This window comes from Pinus tabuliformis, chromosome X (genome assembly GCF_031772625.1).
Source record: "Pinus tabuliformis cultivar Carrire ecotype Pingquan chromosome X, CPIR1, whole genome shotgun sequence".
In the NCBI taxonomy this organism is placed as follows: domain Eukaryota; kingdom Viridiplantae; phylum Streptophyta; class Pinopsida; order Pinales; family Pinaceae; genus Pinus; species Pinus tabuliformis.
The window spans coordinates 707,695,779-707,714,602 of record NC_142308.1 but is presented as its reverse complement, the minus strand read 5'-3'; the positions used below and the strand labels follow the sequence as shown (position 1 = coordinate 707,714,602).

The 18,824-nt window shown below is 38.1% G+C and overlaps 1 protein-coding gene across 2 annotated transcripts in view; it reads left to right on the top strand.

Annotated features, from left to right (window-relative positions):
* RMI1 (recQ-mediated instability protein (DUF1767)) overlaps window positions 1-18,824 on the top strand; it is a 321,867-nt gene that overhangs the window by 167,431 nt on the left and 135,612 nt on the right. For both annotated transcript variants that reach the window (XR_016264378.1, XM_089447983.1), the window contains exon 5: window positions 15,300-15,556. Coding sequence is in view for 1 of the 2 variants with exons in the window: in XM_089447983.1 (XP_089304109.1) it covers window positions 15,300-15,556 (257 nt within the window). In the remaining variant the exon portion in view is untranslated. The remainder of the gene's footprint in view (window positions 1-15,299; window positions 15,557-18,824) is intronic.

Here is an 18,824-nt window from a genome sequence, read left to right as displayed (position 1 = left end):
CGCTTCAGCTCTGGAACAACGTTGTCTCTCGGGACAACTGCTTCTGTTGGAAATTTTTCAGATTTCTTCTGCTGGCGTCTTCAGTGCTCCTGTGATCTACAATCGCTTTCATACCATGTGAAAATTTCTGAATTTAACACATTAGAAATCCCCACTGCTATTTCTAGTTTATTATCTCCTACTTGTTCTTTACATTAACAAGTTATTTAATCATATAAACATCGAAATAAACACATTAACAACCTTTACAAATATACAGATCAACAATTGAAATAAACTGAGACAACACAAGGGACACCGTTATTTTTGGACAATCATCCTCGAAAAAATCCAATACAGGAAAATCGGTGCAACAGATATGAGGGTTTTATTATTATGCAGTTTTCTGAATACAACTAGGGTGGCAGAAATGGCTCACCCTTCAGAGATTTTCCTTGGCAGAAGTACCTTTTCTCCAGAGACAGATATTCCAGCTAATCAGCAACCGATGATTGGTCCCACAACAACTTCGACTGTTCCTTAGCTGGACAACGAACGCTGCTCCAAGCTATCTTCTGGAATTGTGTCACCCTCCAAGGATAGCGTCACCCTCCACGGCTCTACGTATCCTTCTCAGCTCTCAATCTACTCATCGAAAACACCATAGCGCAACTCTTTCTGCCCAGCGTCAGTTCTACTAGGCTCTGCGTCTGCCTGCGTTAACTCTAGTTGCCCTTTCGCTGTCTCTTTGACACTATCTTTGCCTCTCTGCTATGTATTCACAGCCTTCTGCCGAACTGTCGCTCGTTGTAACAGATCACTAACTCGTTTTCTCAGCAAACCCTGCCCCAGATAATCAAATTGACTGATCAATTTGGTGGATTTCCCACTGACCCTCAAGCGTGCTCTTATACTTTTCCTGTTGACGATTCAATGGCCAAGATTAAGTCTCTAATCAAAGACTAAGATTAAAACAGACTTGACCCTCATCTTTTAGAAGCTTCTCACCCTTATCTTTATTAATACCCATTAATATTTTTGTTTTCCTAAGTTTAGACTCAGGAACCCCATTAAAAATATTAATTATTTTAATATCTCTTCATCTGGGAGGAATTTCCCCAAACGATTTCTTGGTCTTAGAGATCTCATGTGCCTTAGCCTTTCCTCCAATCTTCAAGGCTATAGCACATCCGATGCTACCAAAAATCAACAGGAGGCCCTGGCTTAAATACAACCTTTGGTGCCTCTTGGTGAATGGTCATGATCTTTGATCATGCCCTTTGCCTCAAACTAATAATTACAAATAACTAATTTTTATACATTATGCAACATGAGTACATTCTTGTTGCTACGGGCTTTCAACATTTTGCAACATCTTCTTTTCACTATACAATCTTACCATGTAGTTTGGGGCAACAGGGATGTCAACGCATATGACTAGTCCATTGGAATGCTACCTCTTGCATTGTTGTCCACTTCTTGGATAATATGATGCTCCATTTTGAAGGACAATTAATCACAAATTCACAACCATGTTCATGGTTAAGATCCAATCTGAATATTCTAGTATCCAAAATTCAAGGTCTTTAATGACCACACATACTTGCATTTCATGTGAGTCCACATCTTGGACATTCCTATATGGCTTAGAAATTGTTAGTCTTAATTCTTTCATGACCTCGAGAGTCATGGCATTCATGGAGGTACCCAAATCTAACATGCAATTACGAAGTAACAAGCCAATGACAAGTAAGGAAATGTAAAAAGGTGGGGGTTCATCAGTTTAATTCATACCAAGATATCCTTGTGGGTTATCATTTGATGGATCGATCGAACCACATAAACCCAAAAATATGTTGATCACTGCCTTTTGTCTAGCTGTGTGGATGAATTCAGTAACTGATATAGGAATCAACATCTTTGCTTATTCACTTTTGAGGCAAAAATTTGAATTATGGAGGATCACAGGATCTTTGTGGATTGGGGAAGTGACTTGTTGAGTACCCTTTGGTACATTAGGCTTCGTTTGTTGATTGTTCTGTGCCTTGTCTTTCTTGGCATAGGTTTTGGTGATATCAACAACCATGGCTACAACTTTAGATTGTACTTTATCAACATTTGACACAACCATTTGGCTTTTTGGGAGAGCCATACAGGTCGGTGACATTACTCTTGCATGCATCACAATGTTCAGTATTTAAAGATTTTTTTTTGTTGACTCACCCTGTTATGTTTGGAAACTTGGAATATTTGTGGGATGCAATTGGGCTGAGTCATGGATAATATATTCAATGAATCTTTTGGCTGTTTGGTGAATTCTTCTAGCTGATTTGGGGAAAATAAGTGCACTATTTGTGCAAAAACTGCACAACTCTCTTCACTATGTGGCAATTCGCATGGTCTAAAATAGTTTGTAGAAGAAGTGTATTCCACAAAATTATTCCCAGACTTGTGGACATGAACTCTAGGTGCCTCAGGCTTGTTTTTAGGCTGAAAAAGGTTTTCTTGGAGTGGGATGTCTAGGCTGAAATAATCACTGATTTGTGGGAACATCTTGCTGATTTTGTAAATTTCTCTCTAATTTAACCATTTTTGTTACTCAAATCTTGCAACAAATCGACAAATCTTTCAAGTTCTTCATTATTTTACATTATGTGTTCATATACTGAATTATCGAAGATGTGTAGATGAATCACCTGTGATTTCACTCTTGTAAAAGCCTCCTTAGAAGTCATGTCCTCCACTACACTATGAGGACTCTTGTTCTACAAGTATACAGCCGTATTACATGCCTCAGCCAGAAGAACATAGGCATAACCTAATCATGGGTCATGGCCTTGGCTACTCCGACTATACCTCTACTATTCGTCTTTGCCACTTGATTCTGTTGCGGATTGTAGGTCTCTGATAGCTCTTTCTTGATTCTTACCTCGCGGAAATCCTTAAACTCTTTGGAAGTATACGTGCCCCCATTGTCTGATCTTAGTACCATGATCTTTATCTCGGTTTGGTTCTCCACAAGAGCTTCAAACTCTTGAAACCAGCTAAAGACCTCATCCTTGGTCTTTAGTAAGTAAATCCATGTCCTCATGGAATAGTCATTTATGAATGTTACAAATGAATTACTCCACAAGATAGACTCCACTGACATATGACCACGGATGTTGGAATGCCCCAAATGCAACACACTTTTGGACCCAATCTCACTACTAGGAAATGCTGCCTGGATTTGTTTTCCTAGCACACATCCTTTCATGCTCTACACTGAACTCCGGAAAAACAATGACTATCTCCTACAACAATGATAGATCCCTATAGTGTAAATGTCCCTTCCTCCTATGCTAATTCTCACTCTAGCTGTCACTACTGTGTGTTAGGGCTTTCATTTAATTTCTTCTCAACGGATACAAAGTATTCTCCTTGCGGCCTATGACTCACCTCATGCTAGGATCAACCCCTTTTAGCGTGACAACTACCTCACCTCCCGTGAAATTGACCTCAAGTGCTTTGTCCTACATGGCCAAAACTGAGAGTAAATTTTTCTCTAGTCAAGGTACATACATTACCTCTTTCACCTCTATAAGACTACTTGATTCTAGCTGAAACTGTATGTTGCTAATGCCCTCAACTGCATACCTGGTGTTGTCACCAAGCTCTACATGGAGATCTCTATTCTCCTTGGCCATAATGGTGAATATATCATGAGATCCCGCCAAGTGATGAAATCCTCCACTGTCCACAAACAACACTATCTTGTAATGGTGCCAAAAAGACAAGATATTTAAGCAAAATCCTTCTCGAATTGGTCAACCAACTCATCCATCTGTGCAGATGCAACTATTTTTGTCTTCCCCTTGCCTTTTCTTCTTGTTTGGAAATTGTACAACGTAATGACCGAACTTGTGACATGCAAAGCACTTGGCTTTGCTCATGGCTCTCTTCTCCTTTGATGGATTCTCCCTCCACTCTACTTTTGCTTGGATTTACCCTTTCGCTTCTTTGTTTATCGAGCAAGAGCAAGGTTCTTCTCATCTCCACCTTTGCGTTATCCACCTGTTCTGGATTCCTCCCAAATCTCCTTTTGGTTGAAATCATTCTGTAATCGACTAAAATGGGTAACCCCCTAGGAGAAAAGTTTTCTCCTAAATTGGATAGCCAACAACCTTACACATTGCCTTGATGACGATGGTATGCCAACTCCTCCACTGCCTACACAAGTCACTACACCTCTCACCATTTGACATTCCTCTTGAATGAAGGTGGGAAACCACTTAGTAGGTACTTTGATCATTTTGCAATCAAGTGCTTTTACTTAATGTTTTAGGTATTTAGTATGGATAAAGGGGTGATTTGGATGATTGACTAATCTTGCGTATAAATTTGTTCTCTCACCTTACTGGGGGGATAAATTTTTAGCTCTAGTCCACTGGGACTTCCGCTAAGGCCTTAAGGTTATAGGAGGGGCACTACTTAGAATATTTGGATTGAAATAACATGTTGATTCTCTCTCTTACCATACTTAACACTTTCCATATCATAGTACAAGCCCTTGATACCATCTAACACTTTCCATATCATAGTACAAGCCCTTGATACCATGTCCATTCTTCGGGTTTAACTGTCATTGGTTCATTGGGATTTGGCACTCTTCTATCCACATCCTTGAATAGGGCTGGAAAATATTACTTTATAGGTTGAAGCGGCTAAAAGAATAGAAATGCATAATATGCCCACAATGAATGAAAAGATCGCTAAGACATAAGTTAACATGTGGGCAAAAGCGTAGTATGGGCCCTACTTCCCTCATTAGCCTCACCCAGTTCTTGAGCACTTGATGCTTCTTCTCATCAAAAGGAAACCTTGCATATCCTAACCCTGATGAGTGATAAATTGCATCATCTTAACTGCAGTGTTCCACGGGACGCATCCCCCAGGTGGGGTGCACACACCCCTTGCATTCCATGTACCCGGGATGGGGGGACACCTAGGGAAACATTTCCCCATGTCCCCCTTTTTGGGATACATGAGGATACGTAGGGGGAAACATTTCCCTAGTGTGGGGGACGTGTCTCCCCAAAAGGGGTGCTTCTGGGTGCACCCCCTCAAAAGGGGAATGCCCAGAAGCATCCCTTTTGAGGGAGGGATGCCTAGAGGCACCCTTTTTGAGTTTCAAGAACTTGTGTGTGGGGAAGACTAATATTCAAGCTTATGGCCCTATTATTGCTATGCAATTCATGGTAATGTTAAATTCTTGAAGTAAAAGTGACATTCTCCTTTATCTTTCATTTTCATCCTTTTACTTAAATTTTTAACATTACCATGAAATAACTCAGGATGTTTGAGAGTGGTTTTGACCTCATTGGATTTCATATGGAGAAAGTAAAATTTTAGATCTAACTCAAAATCCAACAGACTTAACCGTTTTTTAAGGATTTCAGGATTGAGGGGATTGTAGCATTTCCATTAGATTTTGTCATGTACAAGGGTATGGAAATAGTATTTAATCAAGAGAACTAAGCCCTTTATGTACCTTAATGTTAGTGGCATTGGTTGTCGAACTCTTCTATCACGACCCTACTAAAAATGTACCCATCACTCAAACAAAATCTTGACTTGACATGCTACATTTTTTCTATCTTATTTTAATGCTTAGAGGGTGATATTGGTAACAATGATCCCAATATAGGTAATTATTTTGATGATACACAGGTATTTGTTGTAGCATGATTTTTTCTTATGCTAGAGGCCATCTAGAGCCTGTTTTTTGATGTATTTTCATTTTAGAGATGGATTGTAGTTGGTACTATTTTGGATATGTGCACCCTTGCTATATAAATGAGAACTTTTGCTTATTTGTGTATAAATGGTTTGGATTCATATGGATGCACATGAATATATATGTTTTTTTAGGATTTCAGGATCGAGGGGATTGTAGCATTTCCATTAGATTTTGTCATGTACAAGGGTATGGAAATAGTATTTAATCAAGAGCACTAAGCCCTTTATGTACCTTAATGTTAGTGGCATTAGTCGTCGAACTCCTCTATCATGACCCTACTAAAAATGTACCCATCACTCAAACAAAATCTTGACTTGACATGCTACATTTTTTCTATCTTATTTTAATTCTTAGAGGGTGATATTGATAACAAAGATCCCAATATAGGTAATGATTTTGATGATATGTAGGTATTTGTTGTAGCATGATTTTTTCTTATGCTAGAGGCCATCTAGAGCCTGTTTTTTTTATGTATTTTCATTTTAGAGATGGATTGTAGTCGGTACTATTTTGGTTATGTGCACCCTTGCTATATAAATGAGAACTTTTGCTTATTTGTGTATAAATGGTTTGGATTCATATGAATGCACATGAATATATATGTTTTTCTTTAAAATTTGAATATTTTAGGTGTTTTTGGTCGACTGTTTTTTTGGTCTAGTTTTTTCACTGTTCCGGTCCAAATCCAATCAATTATCGGTTCAGAGGGTTTTCTGATTTGATCACTGGTTTAGATCCAATAACATTGGTATCTACTATAGTCTATTGTGCTTAGTACTAATTAGATTCTAGAATAATGTGTGATAAATTTAATTTTTGTGTCAATGTAAATTCTAGAATGATGAATGATGAATATGGATCAATGTATTTCATTATTGAAGCTCGTGGTGTATGGATGAATGATGCATCTACTAGTATGAACGATGAATATGGATAAGTGTATTTCATTATTTAATTCAATTATGTGTGGATCAATATATTATGCTTTCATTATCTCTATATATATATTAAAAAAATGTTGGAATTGATGACTAAAAAGTTTCCTGCTATCCCAACCCGGTTTTAATTTCATTTTACAACTCCCATTTAGTTAAGTGCCCTTTCTCATAAACATACATTCAACATATAGATTTCTGGAAATGAAATTTTCAAATTAAAACACATGGGACTGTCAACACATGCTGAAAATAAATATGGACATAAACAAACCAACAACACACATAAAAATACACAGATTTTTGGTCAACTTAGACCCAGGCAAAACCCCTTCAATCTTCTCTGGGGAAAACCTATTGGAGAGCTCTTCATATTTATTTATCTTTTAAGTTCAGGAAAAATACATTTGTAGACAAAACAAAACAACAAAATACAATTTATCTCTTCAGCCCAAAACTCCTTGAAAACTCCTTGAAATATGTACTGTACGGATACACACTGTACTGTACGGACATTTTTTTCAAAAACTTTTCTTGAATGGCGTGCAACTCACAACATTAAATGTTGTTCGTACTATACCTTTTTCTGTGTTCTATGCCTTGATTTCTGTGGCTAGCTTTGCCCAAAAATCACTCCTTCAGCGTGCTGCAACAAATTTCTCCTTTAGAACTTTTCTCCAGCTCTCAGCCTCCTTTCTCCAATTTGTTGATGAAGAATGAATGTAGTCTCTCTTTTCTTTCCCCCTTTCGTTTCCCTAAATGACTTTTGGGCAATCTTAAGGTCTAATGGCTCATATTCATTTAGATCAAGGGATGAGAATAAATGTGCATTTAATTCTCACTTTCTATTTTTTAACTCACCCATTAAATAAAATACCCACATTGTACTTTATGTCTAAAGTCACTTTTCACTTTATAAAGTCACACTTAGAAAAATAATTATTTTGGACACTTTTCCCTAGGTAGAGACTAACCCATGGGAAACTAGTTGTCTAAGGTACATTAAAAATCAACAAAAATATTATGTACCCTGACATCTCCCCGTCCCCCCTAAATTTCCCTAAAATTTGAAGGTACTCCCACACGTCCCCCTTGTGCGTCTCCGCGTCCCCCCGAAATTTCCCTAAAATTTGAAGGTACTCCCACACGTCCCCCTTGTGCGTCTCCTCGCACCCACATCTCCCCGACCTAGAGCCTTGTTGGAACATTCATCTTAAGGGGTAGATTGAATGCTATATCATAAAGAGCAAGCTTTGATCCTTGAGTTGTGCATCAGAATATAAAGCATTAGCAAAAAGAAGTAAAAGGCACGCCAAAGGGGTGGAAAAAGCTGGTTGAGTAGGGTGACTCATGCATCCATGATTTCTCCCACCATTATATCTATACACTTAGGATGTGGACTCCCATTAGTTGGTACCCTTACCATGGCACTTTGCCATGAAGCTCTTCCATTCCTTTGCCACTTACCTACATTAACACTTATTGACTGATGGGTTAACGTTGGAAATGCCACCTGTGCTTAGGGGTTGGAAACACCTAATAGGGTTTGTTGCCTCAAAATCTAGCAGGTCTTGTAGAGGGGTATGCTACAAAACAAGCATTAGACTAGATGACAACAATGAGGCGTGGCCTAGTATCACTACAACAACTACCCCTACTCTTTATGGACTTTCACCAATGGGAGGCTTCTCGTTAAAAGGTCACCTACGGATGATATGCTAGGTTCAAGGAACAAGGTGATAACTAGCTTATAGAGGATGACTCTTCTAGGGGACAAAGCTCAATCAAGCTAAGAGAGGGAACTCACATCCTCTAGTAAGACCAAGGAAAGAGACAATTGACCTAGAGCTTGAGGTATAGCAAGCTTAAAGGGATATCCTAGGATTGTTAAGCCAAGAAAAGGTTTTTAACAATGAATAACAACAAATAAATGGTACAAGAAACCTTTAAAAAGTACTCAAGTTGAAGCTTAACAAAACTAGGGTTTTCCTAGGGCAAATCTACCTAGGGCAAGAGAATTAGGGTTTAACATGGAATGAATGGTTGCTAAGCAGGGTTGACTTTGAGGCAACCTATTCTTCCCTTAATGTTGAATCCTTCCACAACATCAAAGTCACATTTTGGGCTAATTCGCACCATGCCCTAGCTTGGCCGCTTATCTTAAAGAGGGCCAAATTAAGAAAGTGAGCGAAAATCAGATTTATGGATGAAAAATGATGCTTTATCACCAAATTGACAAGTCTGGTGCATAGTCCTTGAGATAATGGAGTCTACGTGTGTGATAGATAGGCTAAATTTTGCAAAGGACTAAGGATATTTTGATGCTGTAGCACAAAACCCTAACTATTATCTTTGTGAGGGATCAATATTACTTGGGAGAGCTATTACAAAGGTTCACCAAGGGTATTATCATTCACATTTCATACATGAGTAATGCAGAAAATGACGATATCTAGGTTCCATACAATTGATCAACAATAAATGGCGCAATAGAAAAATCCTAGACAATCAATGCATTCCATACATTAGACATAAGATAAAAAAATGGATCAAGAACATGGTTCACTTACAAGACAAAATGCATGTATAATTCACTATTGATCCTGTGAAAATGAAATGCAACAACTGGAATCTATTTATTTTTGGACAAAAGTCCCCGGAAAAATTCATTGTGGGAAAATTGGTGCAACAGATGAGGGTTTTGTTCTTATTTTTTAGCAACAAAATTTGAGTACAATAAATGGATGCCAAATTGATAATCCTCTATTGAGAAATCACTGGAAAAATTATTAAGGGAATTTTTTGCTTCTCCGCAAGCAATCCTATAACAAATTGGTCACAAAAACTGGCTCTCTAAGACCCTTGCGCAAGCCTCTGTGCAGATGTTGCGCTGTCCGCCACACACACTCCTCAAATTTGCCTCTGAAGCTGACATCCTGCCTGTTACTGCCTCTAGAAATGATTCTCCGGCCCTCTGGAAAATTATCCTAGTTTACGTCCACTGAATCGACTTCTCCTCTGCTGAATCGAACTTCCCCTTTGAGGCTCTGCACAAGCCCCTGCGCAACATCTTGTGGACTAACTCAATGTCTTTCTGTTGGCTCTTCTGGCATTGGAAACCTCCACCTGAATCTTTGCTGCCGCTCCAACGCCTTTGCTACTGATCTCTGGCTCGAATTCTCTTTCCGGCTGAATCTCTGCTCTCTGGGAATTTCGCTCTTCATAGATCACCCACTAGCTCGATGTGTCTTCTCCATCCCCATCCTCTTGCCCTTATAATCTCCGGTTGGTGAACCAACAACCATGATTAGATCCCCATCAATGGCTAAAATAATCTCAGACTCATTCCTTGTGAGATTCTAGAGCAGTCTTAATTTTCTCAATTAGTTCCGTTTCATTAATCGATTTCCCTAAGTTTAACTTAGGCATTTTTTAATTATCAATAAATTAATTTAATTGAGCTGTCTTTGGGTATTTTCACCCGAATCGTTTTCTGGGTTTTTGAGATCTTGTGTTTCTAAGCCTCTCTGACCAAAGTCGAGACTAGAACACTTGTTCGATTCTACAAAAACTAACAGATCCAAGATAACTTCTCCAATGGAAAGAAAATAGCTCCAATAGTTGCACCTTTTACTTCTTTCTGATAATTCTTTATATTACAATACATAGTTCAAGGATCAAAGCTTGCTGTTTATGATATAGCATTTAATTTACCCCTTAAGATGAGGTGGTCTATTGCTTAGCAGGGTTGGGACAATGTTTTTAAAACCGGAACCGGTGACCGGACCGGTCCACCTAATGAACCGGTTTACCGACCGGAACCGGTCTAACCAGGACTGGTTTGGTCTAAACGAACCGGTTTTAAAAAAATACATTAAATAATTAATTTTTAATGAAACAAAACTATTTTTAAGATGTAAAACCATGATTCCAAGCCAATAGAGACAAAATATGCAAAGTTTGCTCATTTATATACCATGTAAAGGTGAATATATCAAAATGGCACCGAGTACAATACATATCATCGACAAAATAGCAAAATACATAAGAAATGAGGCTCTAAATGGCCTATAAAGTCCAAGCTGTTGAAACTTGAAGCTTTGGAAATGTGTCTAAATGGATAAACAACAGAGATAGAACATCATGTTTTTGTCAAATAGGTCTAACTCAGGTGGTTGAGAGAAGAAACTGTTATCTTCCCCACCAGAGTTCAAATCCTGCAGATGACATGTTCACTATTTGTGAGGCAATCGACATTGAGGCTCTTCATAAGCTATGAGGAATACCTCTCGCTTATGGGCTGGAGGGTGGGGTGATAAATTGGATGTAAACAACAACAAAAAATTGTCATTTTTCTGGTAAGGATAAAGAAAGAAAAAATTATCGGTGGAGAGTTATGAACCCCATGTCCACATTATCTCAGTCCGAGTTCAATGTGGGGAGCTGTCAAATTCAGCCAAAGCATGCTCTGTTCTATGGCTCTATGCCCATCAAGGTATGAACCGGGATCATTTGTGTTAACAACTTAACACCCCATTTTAACCATTGACCACAGCCCAACAGACCAGACATACGATGTCATCTGCTACCTGAGCACATTTCATAATCCTTTCTTGCTATTTATGGCCTAGGTCAAGGTTAAATTTGAGCTTCTTAGTGCAATGGGGGCACAATCAGCTTCCTTGACACTGGGAGATAATCAGAGAGATGTGGCAGAAGCAGGCTTTAAAAGATATTCTGAAGCAGCCAACATATGTGAGGCACTTACCAAACGGGTTCCATGCAGGTTACAGGAAGGCTAGGCTCTCAATAACTTTGGCAACTATCCCTTTGAAGAATTTTTTTTTGCAACTTCTGTGAAAGAATTCATTTAAAGGGGCATGAAAATTGTTGTACTTTTGACAGAAAATCTCAGATGTGCAGTAGTTAATAACTTAATACCAATACAGGCATTCGAATACAAAAAAGTAAAATGGTTATGCAAGAACAAATATTAAGGATCTTTATCAAACTAAACTACACATAAAAAAAATACTACTGCTTCATTCAAGAACACTTTGGATGGACTTTCAGATACCTGTGTGCCAAATTAACAAGCTTTTCATTCACAAGACCATGGTAGACTCCAATGACCTCTGCCCCTTCCATACGTAGCAAATCACTTTGAATTCCAGTTATAGGATCTTTCATAACAATATATCCCACCTTTACTTCCCCCCCAAAACCCCTAAACCACAGTCAAAATCCCTTTTTTTGCATGTTTCAGTGGGCGTGCCTAAAACCGGCCGGTTTAGGACAGAACCGGCCGGTTTTCACCGGTTAGGGCTAAAAAATGGCGAAATGCCCTATCAAACCGGGTTTTTTGGCCGGTTCGGACCGACAGCCTTGCTAACCGGCCGGTTTGACCGGTAACCGGTTTTTAAAAACGGTTTTAAAAACACTGGGTTGGGACATGCAAGGGTTCCTTTTAATGAGGATGAGCATCATATGCTCAGGAATTGGGTGATGGCTAATGAGGAGGTTAGAACTCATGCTAGGCTTTTGCCCATGTGCTAACTTATGCCTCGACCACTAAGTCACATGACAAGAGGACACAAGACACGAAGGACATGCAAATATGAGTATTCGACACGAGACGCAACGACCCCAGAAACAGGACATATGGGACACGCTATATATATATATATATATATTAAAAGTACTGAAATATAGTGCCTTATCCATATTTTTTAGAAATTAGAACATTTATATATATGAATCATGATGATATCTATTTAGTAATTTAGTATTTACAATTTTATAACTAGTAAGGTTTTTATTTTATTACATCAATGATGTTCACAGTTCAATGTTCATTGTTCATGTTATTAACAATTGTTCAAGCACAAAAAAACTAGAAATTTAGAAATATCATGATTGATAAAATAAAACTAGAAATTTAGATGTAGAACTTAGATATTAAAACCGTAAATTGCAGATTTTTCGTTAAGTCATCAAAAGCAAAATGTATTACATGGACACCAAGGGAATGCTACTGGAAAATACAAAATAGAGTAGATACAAAACAGGTAGGAATATTATATCTCTCTAGTGGTAGTGTTCGTGACTCACTAGTCATGACTCTATCAATAGTCCAGGTCCTCCTCGATGTCATAATCACCATCACTGCCACTGCCATCTGACTCTGCGCCATCCTCGTCCTCTATGCCCAATGCAAGATCTGTTGTTGCATTTGTTTGAGTGGAGGTAGACCTCTCAAGAGGTTCATCATCAAAAGTGACTGGCTATAGCACTGGGTCATTAAGATCCATGTTGGCAAATGCCAACCCAATATTGTCGTCCAAACCCATATCATCAGGAAACAAATCCCACATCATCTTTCTCTTCAACCACTCTTACCTCTGCTTGTAAATAAGACAAAGGTTGGTGTGCACATACACCATTGTCTCTGTCTTGGATTGCTCATGCCTACTCTTTTTCAAACTATATAGATTCCCATATGTACTCCAATTCCTCTCACAAGAAGAGGATGAAGTAACTTGAGAGAGGACCCTCAAGGCTAGCTATTGTAGAATAGGGCATGATGCCCCATTAGTTGTCCACCAAGCATAGGCATCTTTGATCCCCCTACTGCATGCTCAACGATATTCCTCTCACGAACAGAGACGAAATTGACAAAAAAATGAAAAAAAAATCAAGACATGATGCTCTTTACTTTGGGATTTTAGTGGGACACGTGTCCTAAAGTCGGGACACATTAGGGCACATGTCTTACATGGCCGAAAAACATGTCTTGATTTTAGGACACATTGAAAAACTTGTTGGACACATTTTATGGGTCATGTCGTGTCTGACATGCGGGATATGGGATACAGGACCCCTAAGGGCCATGTCTTGTGACTTAGTGCGACCATCTTTTGCATTTTGACTTAACTTTTCTTTGATTGTGGCCATATTATGCTTTTCCATTCTTTTAGTTGCATCAACCTCAAGGCAATGATTTTTGGCCCTAGTCAAGGATGTGGATAAGAGAGTTCCAAATTCCAATGAGCCAATGACAAGTTAGATCTGAAGAATGGAGATGGTATAAAGGGCTTGTAATATGACATGGAAAGTGCTAAGTATGGTGAAAGGAAGTATGAACACGCTACTTCAATCTAGGTTTTCCAAGTAGTGCCCCCTGTAACCCTAAGGCCTTAAGGGAGGTCCCTCTGGACTAGGGCTAAAGATTAACCCCCCTGGTAAAGTGAAAAAATAGATTTTACAATTAAGATTGGTCAATTATCTAGATCACTGCTTTATCCCTGTTAAATGCCCAAAATATTAAGTAAAAGCACCCGATTGTAAAATGATCATTGTACTTGTTGATTGGTAGCCCACCTTCAATCAAGAGGCATGCTAGATGGTGAGGGGGGTAATGATTGGTGCAAATGGTGGAGAAGCTGGCATATCATCATCAAGCTAATTTAGAGGGCTGCTCGCTGGCCGGATGTGCAAAATAGGATAATTTCTTTCTCCTAGGGGTTACCTATTTTGGTGGGTAACGGGGACAAAAGGTGACTTGAATATTTCCTTTTATAACAACCCTAGCCAGTTTATCTGTGATTTCTTTTTTGTATGGGAGGGTGGTTTTTGTCCTGTCCTCCTGATTACATTGTTTAGGGTAGGGCCTTTTTGCTTTTCTAACCACTTGTTTGAAATTTTTCTGTATGAAACCCATTATTTTTGAAGACTTTGGCGAGGTGTCCCAGTTCTTGCTTCACATGAGATCTGTCAGAGATTCTGATGGCATGAATCACAAGAGTGACACCTACATTTTCTGCAGGATAGTGATGTGAATTAGCATTAGGTATCTGTCACTCGAGTTTTGTGCAATGTTGCAAACATCGGCATCGGGATAAAATCGTTAAGGGTTCAGAAAACCAAAAAATTGGGAAAATCGGGAAAATATCAGTAAAAAATCGGCAAACATCGGCAAAATTAAGATACCATAAAAGTATCTTTAAAAATTGGCAAACATCGGCTAGGCCAAAAATTGTGATTTCGAGATAAAAATCGGGATGTTATCGAGATGTTCGCAACACTGGTTTTGTGAGACAGAGAGCCAATATCATTTTCTGTGATAAGGACATCCAGAAATGGTGTGCATTTGTTTGTCTCCACCTCCATTGTGAATTTTATATAATCATTTTGATTGTTCAAAGTTCTAGTTGTTAGAACTCCAAAGCAGAGCCTGATTGTTATCTAAACAAAAAGGTTGGTATAACCTGTAATTGTGTACTATGGATTTTTTGTTAGCTTCTTTTTTATCTCTTATTAGCATGCAGTGTGCACATTGTGCAATGTCAGAGAAACATTATCTAACATTAACTGCAAATTTATGTCCATATTGTTTTGTGTTATTGCTAAATTTCTGCTATTGTAAAATTTTTATTTTTTGTCATTTCAAAATGCCCTCGTTAACAATTATTATTTTGGATTACATTGCGTGTCTGAATATAACCAGTCCATGAAGAGTGGGGTTATATCACTTTGCAATATCAAATTACAGTTTCGTACACAAGATTGATTTGCATGTGACTTCATGCTATCGTGAAATTTTGCAGAAGCTACTGTCATTCCCACAAGTGGAGATACTCATGAAGTGCACCCTATTGAACACATACCTACTTCAAGCAGCAGATTTAATGGACAACCTGATGAACCTGTAGACATGTCTGTGAATTTGGATAGGCTTGATTTAGAAGAAGATGAAATAGACCATCCACTGCTACAAAGTGAAGAAAGTGAAATCCCTTTCACATATCTGGCATGTTTAAAGGCAAGAAAGGAATTGGAACCCGTTGTTCAGGGAAGGATTCAGGTTTGTATATTGTTTCTTGAATTGAACGTGTCTACATCTTTATTTTTGTTAGCCAGCAATCATGTGTTTGTTTCTCCTATAGTGAGACTTCAGTCCCAGTTGTCTCGCTTGACCTTTTTCCTAATGTTTGACCTTTCAGTATTGCTTTATCTACATTATCTCTAGGTTTAGAGCTTGACAGCTTCTGTTTAACATGCTAACTATAACTATTTTTTATTATTTTAATTCTTATTAGCTCCATGTCTTTAATTTGGATTATATTAGTAAATATCTCTTGTAAGAGCCTTTACTCCATTAGTTCCTTTAATATCAGTGAAACAACCTCAATATATTCGACAAAACCAATTTTGATAATTTCCATTTAAAGCATGCCAACATTCCTTTCCGATTTTCTCCTTATGATATTGATTCAGATATAAATGATACCAGTCAGCAATCATTTATCTGTTATGCTTATAGTGAAATTTAAATTTCAGTTGTCTTTCTCGTCCTTTTTCGTTGTTTGACCTTTCAGTGTTATTCATCTTTTTTACCTGTGAATTTAATTTCTGACATCTTTAGCTCCACATGTTTAATATAACATCAGTGTTTTTAATTAAACTGTTCAAACACTTTTGTAACGACCTTATCTTCATTAGTCACTTCCATATCAGCATAACAGCCTTGATGTTTAATAAAAACAATTTCGATAAATTTCATTTATAAGCATGCCAAAATTTGTTTCTCATTTTTCCTCTTGTGTTATAAATTGAGGTATAAATGAATATTAGTTGACAATTAATAGGCTATGTTACCCACCAAATTGGGTAACCCCATAGGACAAAATTTTTCTCCTAGAGTTGACAGCTAGCCAGCCAAGAGCCCCTGACATTCACTTCTTGATGATGATATGCCATGTACTTCCACCATCTGCAGCAACCACACATCTCTTGCCATCTAAGTCACATGACACGAGGACACGAGACATGTTGGACACGTAAATACGAGTATTCAATACGAAACGCAGCGACCTGGAAACAGGACACGGGGGACATGTTTTATATATATATATATACCGAAATATAGTTTTTTATCCATATTAAATTGCAGGTTGCAGCTTATCTAATCAAATTAAAATATAATTACTTCTCAAAGTTTATAGTTCACTTTAAAAAAATAAATAGAATCAAAATTTACTATTTAGAAATTAGAATGTGATATGCTTGGTCTTGATTCTTGAATATTCAATGTTCATTGTTCATGTAGAACTTACAAGCACATAAGAAAATAGCTAAAGTCTAATCCTATTGATTTCCTCTGCCCCTCTTGCGAGAAAATGCCAAAACTTTCCCTTTCCCTCTAGATGTAGATGCTGGTGCTGGTGGAGTTGGTAGTGGAGTTTGCTATGCTCTAGAAGCTGAAGAACTAGAAGTAGGAGCTATAGGAGGTAGACCACGTCCTCTATTGGTGGCAGGGGTAGCTCGGGCAGGTGGTGTCACCTGGAAACATTACAATCTCCCAATCCTGAAATCCTGAAAAACTGATAAGTCTGTTGCATTTTGAATGAAATCTAAAATTCTACTTTCTCCATATGAAATCCAATGAGGCCGGAACCACTCTCAAACATCTTGAGTCATTTCATGGTAATGTTAAAAATTTAAGTAAAATGATGAAAATGAAGATTAAGGAGAATGTCACTTTTACTTTAAGAATTTAACATTACCATGAATAGCATATCAATACTAGGTCCTAGACTTAATCATTAAGCTGCCCCACTCAAAAATTATTTGTTTCTTTAAAAAAAAATTGCAGCTGATGCAGGCAACATTTTCTATCAACGGAATACGCGTTTTCCATATGCAGGACACGATGAAAACCGACGAATACGTTTTACATTTTACAGGACACAATGAAAAACGTTTTTGACATGTTTTAGGGCCGTTTTCGTGTCCGACACGTAAAATATGGGACACGGGACCTTGGAGGACGTGTCCTGTGACTTAGCTTGCCATTTGGCATTTCTTCTTGGATGAAGGTGGGTTGGTACTCAAAAGGTACTTTTGATCATTTTGCAATCAGGTGCTTATACTTGATTGTCTTTGGCATTTAGTATGGATAAAGTAGTGATCTGAAAGATTGTCCGATCTTGACTATATATCTGTTCTCCCACTTTACTAGGGGGAGTTAATCTTTAGCGTTTGTCTAGTTGGACCTCCATTGAGGCCTTAGGGTTTTAGGAGGGGAAATACTTGGAAAACTCGGATTGAGATAGCTTGTTCATTATCCCATACACCATACTTGACACTTTCCATGCCACATTACAAGCCCCTTTGTAGCACCTCCATTATTCGTGTTGGAAATATTGAGAAGGGGGTGAATCAATATTTCTTAGCAATTAGCACCTTATTATTCTTTTTTAGAGCATTAGTTAATCTTCAACAATATTATTATTATTCAGTATGAGATATAAAAACTAGTAAACAACACCATACAACAATGTAGAAAGACAGAGACAATAGACACAAATATTTTTAGGTGGAAAACCCCCTACGGGTTAAAAACCGTCGAACGCTTTTTAGTAATTGTCTTCTTCTCTTTAAAAGAAATAATTACATCAATTTTTCATTTCCAACTAAGGGAAGCTCCAACCCCCTGATTTATAGGCTCCAACTTGTAGGATGCTCCAACACCCTATTTTACCAACTACAACTAGGAGGATGCTCCAAGGCCCTAGATCTCAGGCTCCAACTTGATGGATGCTTCAACACCCTATACACTAGTTGCAATCGGATGGACGCTCTAATACCCTGTGCTTTATCAACTCCCACTGAAAGGACGCTCTAACACCCTGCTATAGGCTATGACCTGCCCTAGCACCACCCTGCCCCCCTGAAGTGTTCTCAGGCTCCAACCTGAAGGTGACTCTAGTCACTTGCCTTGCACCATCCTGCCACTCTAAGCGATAGACATACCATGTTTGTAATGTTCCACATGAGAAAGATAGAGACAATAGACACAAAGATTTTTAGGTGGAAAACCCCCTACGGGTTAAAAACCATTGAACACTCACCCTGCCACTCTAATCAATAGACATACCACGTTTGTAATGTCCCACATGAGAAAAATTTGGAACAAGCTCGAATTTTTAACATAGAAAATCTCTAGATACAAATTTGATTCATAAACAAAGGATTGCCATATAAAAATAAACAAATAGAGCATTGCAATTTCACAACACAACAAATAAGAAAACTCTCAACTTTATTATATTAGATGATTGGGGTTTTAG